Source organism: Bidens hawaiensis, unplaced genomic scaffold (genome assembly GCF_021521415.1).
Source record: "Bidens hawaiensis isolate Kalapana, Puna unplaced genomic scaffold, B.hawaiensis_p1.1 tig00041727_1, whole genome shotgun sequence".
Lineage (NCBI taxonomy): Eukaryota > Viridiplantae > Streptophyta > Magnoliopsida > Asterales > Asteraceae > Bidens > Bidens hawaiensis.
The window spans coordinates 101,128-104,279 of NW_027497392.1; the positions used below are offsets into that span (position 1 = coordinate 101,128).

The window sequence follows — 3,152 nt, forward strand, 5'->3', positions numbered from 1 at the left end:
CTCTAGTTTGTCCAAATCTGCAGTTTTAGTCCAGTAGTTTCAAATTTGCAATTTTCTTCCATATGGTTTCATTTCACTTGCAATTAAACCTGAATTCCCTAATATCGTTAAGTATGGTCATTAAACCCATCAGTGTACCCTTCACGTGAGGGGCAGTTTTGTTCCTTTTTTTCCCCAAATACACCACAGCCCCTCACGTGAGGGGGCTTGTGAATTAGGACTGAAGTTTATTTAAGGAGAGAAACGGCAAAATTTAACGGAGTTAGTGATTTGGATATAATTGACAAGAACCGGGAAACGTGGAGAGTCCATATGCAAAATATAAACTTTTTGGACTAAATTCATATTATTTGTCAAACCACAAAAACAAAAATGATACTTTACTCTAAAATCAATTAACCACTGATTGACACCCTACAGCCGAACAGTGATTACTACCAACTGATCACTCATAATATTTCACTTATGTATTTAAAATGATGTATAATATCCTTGTATAATGTGTACTTATATTTTGAATAATAACAATAATAATAATTAAAAATGCATATAATAATGAGTTGTTACGTACCTAACTGGAAATGAATATTTAAAGTGGAATCACTGAAATGATAACCACCTCGTAGAGAAACTATACTCTTCTAGAAAGTCAAGAATTAATACTTTTGATTAAAGATTGTAACAAATCTTTAAAATTAAATACTCGTTTTTACATTATAACGCCAAGGATGACGCCAGCTAAAACGACTTTAAAAACAGACAACACTACGAAATCACATGTTTTCAATCAGAAATACTAATATAAATCCTAACGATCATCTTCAATATATAAGAATGCAAGGCGAAAACGCAGATTCTGGATCATCTCCAAGCTTCAGTTGTTATTCTTCTTCTGATAGCATAACATCCACAGCAATCGCCAAAGTGATCAGCGAAGAACATGCAGCTCGATTACACATTATTGACGACCAAGACTTTGAATTCGGATTAGTGCTAAACGATGAAATTGCCTTTTTTCCTCTTTTCAATCGTAATTCCAAGGATCATGAAACTGATGCTTCTTCGATTACCGGTGCGTTTGAGAAGCTGTTAATTGATCAACCGGAAGAATCTTCATCGTGTTCGTCATCGGAAGCCGATGAATTGGAGCATCTACCTTCTGGAACGTTCTGCGTATCGCATATGACTAGATGTAAGAAGAGTAGTTCCACCGGGTCCGGATCTAAACGGTGGAGATTCCGGTATTTTCTCCGACGGAGTAACAGCGAAGGTAAGGAGCCGATGGTGCTCTTAACTTCTAAGAAGGAGAAACGGAATCCCGGTGAGGTTTCGAAAGTCGCGCAAACTCCCGTTCACGAGCAGTTTTACGTGCAGAGAAGAGCGGAAAATGAAGTCGGAAAGAGGAAGTCGTATTTACCGTACATGAAGGATCTTGTAGGGTTGTTTGGGAATGTTAATGGAATGGGAAAGATGCTTCCGTTTTGATATAACAATAATAATAATAATAACCTCAAACGCAATTTTGTTGATTCATTGAGTTTCTCAAGCTCGGATTATTGTAAATATCATGGGTTAATTAGATAATTATGCCTTTCCCTTAATGAATCGGTTAATTTGATTTCTAAGTTTTACATAATAATTAGAGTTGTGAGTCGTTCTATGTTTTTACCAGTTATACTAACCGGACATTGTCGTTATCCGTTTATTGTAACTTGAAATCAATCTCTAGATATAGAGGCTAACATACAAACTTAGGGTGGGATTATTGTATGATTAAATCTCCTTTGAAGAAAATCCTAAACCGAACACTTAACGGTAAGGTTTTACGTAACGACAAAATTGAACTGGACGGGTTGGATCAGTTGCGTGATATTTTTTATAAAATCATTTTGTTGTTTTGAAGCTTTTAAGACAGTAAAGATGGTGAAGAGGTAGGTCCCAGCAGAGCCCAGTTGGACCCGCATGACTCACCTTGAAGAGGGACGTCTGCGCAGAAACCAACTGGATCCGCAGGACCAACCATGCTCAGAGACGTGACGTCCTTACGCGCAGTACGCAAGCTGGTCCCGCAGGAAATGCCTCCCGATGGTGAAGGACTCCGCCTGTCCCCGCAGCCTCGGATACAAGCCATCAGGGAAGGCCACCCGCGCAGCAAGGCTACACGCACAAGGCACTTAGCTCTCAATCACTCAGTGTCACCTGAAGGAATGAGCGAAGCCGGGAACAATCCCGCACAAGGGCGGGAGGGGGAATACTCCCGCCCAAATAAGCCAGTCCGTACGATACGGGAAGATCTTTTGTACTGTACCTGACGAGGTATGGGAAAAAGATCTGACTAAAGATACGACAGCTTATTGACAACAGTATGGCGAGCAGCATGCTCCTGTACTGTGTCACTATTAGCCGCTGCCAACTCACCAACTCCTGTCATACCACGTGCGTAGCCGGCAGTTGGTGGAAAAGGAATGGTATACAGCAGGCCTGGTCATTATCAGCCGCTGCCTACCCACCAACTACCAGCAGGGCACGTGCGTAGGCTACTGTTGGTTGAACAGGAACACCGTTGCAGCCGGCCACACCTCCTTGGAAACCTACCTTCGGCTATAAATACCACAAATGGTATGACCATCTCATCTTATCTGGTATCATCATATTATACCTGATATCTGCTCTAGCAATCACAGGACGAAAGGCCACAACACCGAAGAATGCATAGACGTGAAGGACATGGTCGAAGCATTCGTCAGAGATGGGACGCTCGCGCACCTCGTGGCGCAATGAACGCTGAGCAGGCTGATGCGTGTAGAACCCCAGCTGGGGAAAACACGAATAAAATTCAAGCTTCAATGTGGAGACTACATGCTGCGTAAAGAACGAGATCCCGAGCCAGGTGCGTATCGGCTCGATGGCACTCCCATCCCAGCAACATGGAAGGGAGCTCATTTACACAGTTTGCATGTAAATCAATTCCAAATTTGTAAAGAAAAGGCCAAGAGCCACTTCTAATGGAAACGATTCTCCTTAAAACATTGACGCTGATGATTTTACATTTTTATGAACTATCAACACGGATATGCCGGTTTTCACCGCATAAATACGTGGAAAGTCGTTGCATGGGGAAGGCGGCAAAACCCGCATAAACCCAAAAAACG

General features: G+C 41.8%; 1 protein-coding gene across 1 annotated transcript; it reads left to right on the forward strand.

Annotated features, from left to right (window-relative positions):
• Nucleotides 1-834: 834 nt before the first annotated feature.
• On the forward strand, nt 835-1,485 carry LOC143593152 (uncharacterized). The gene has a single exon (XM_077072870.1). It carries the CDS (start codon nt 835-837, stop codon nt 1,483-1,485), a length of 651 nt encoding a protein of 216 aa, XP_076928985.1.
• Nucleotides 1,486-3,152: the final 1,667 nt, after the last annotated feature.

Excerpts from the sequence above, each read along its gene's own strand:
- LOC143593152 (XM_077072870.1), top strand. The coding sequence starts at position 835 with ATGCAAGGCGAAAACGCAGATTCTGGATCATCTCCAAGCTTCAGTTGT.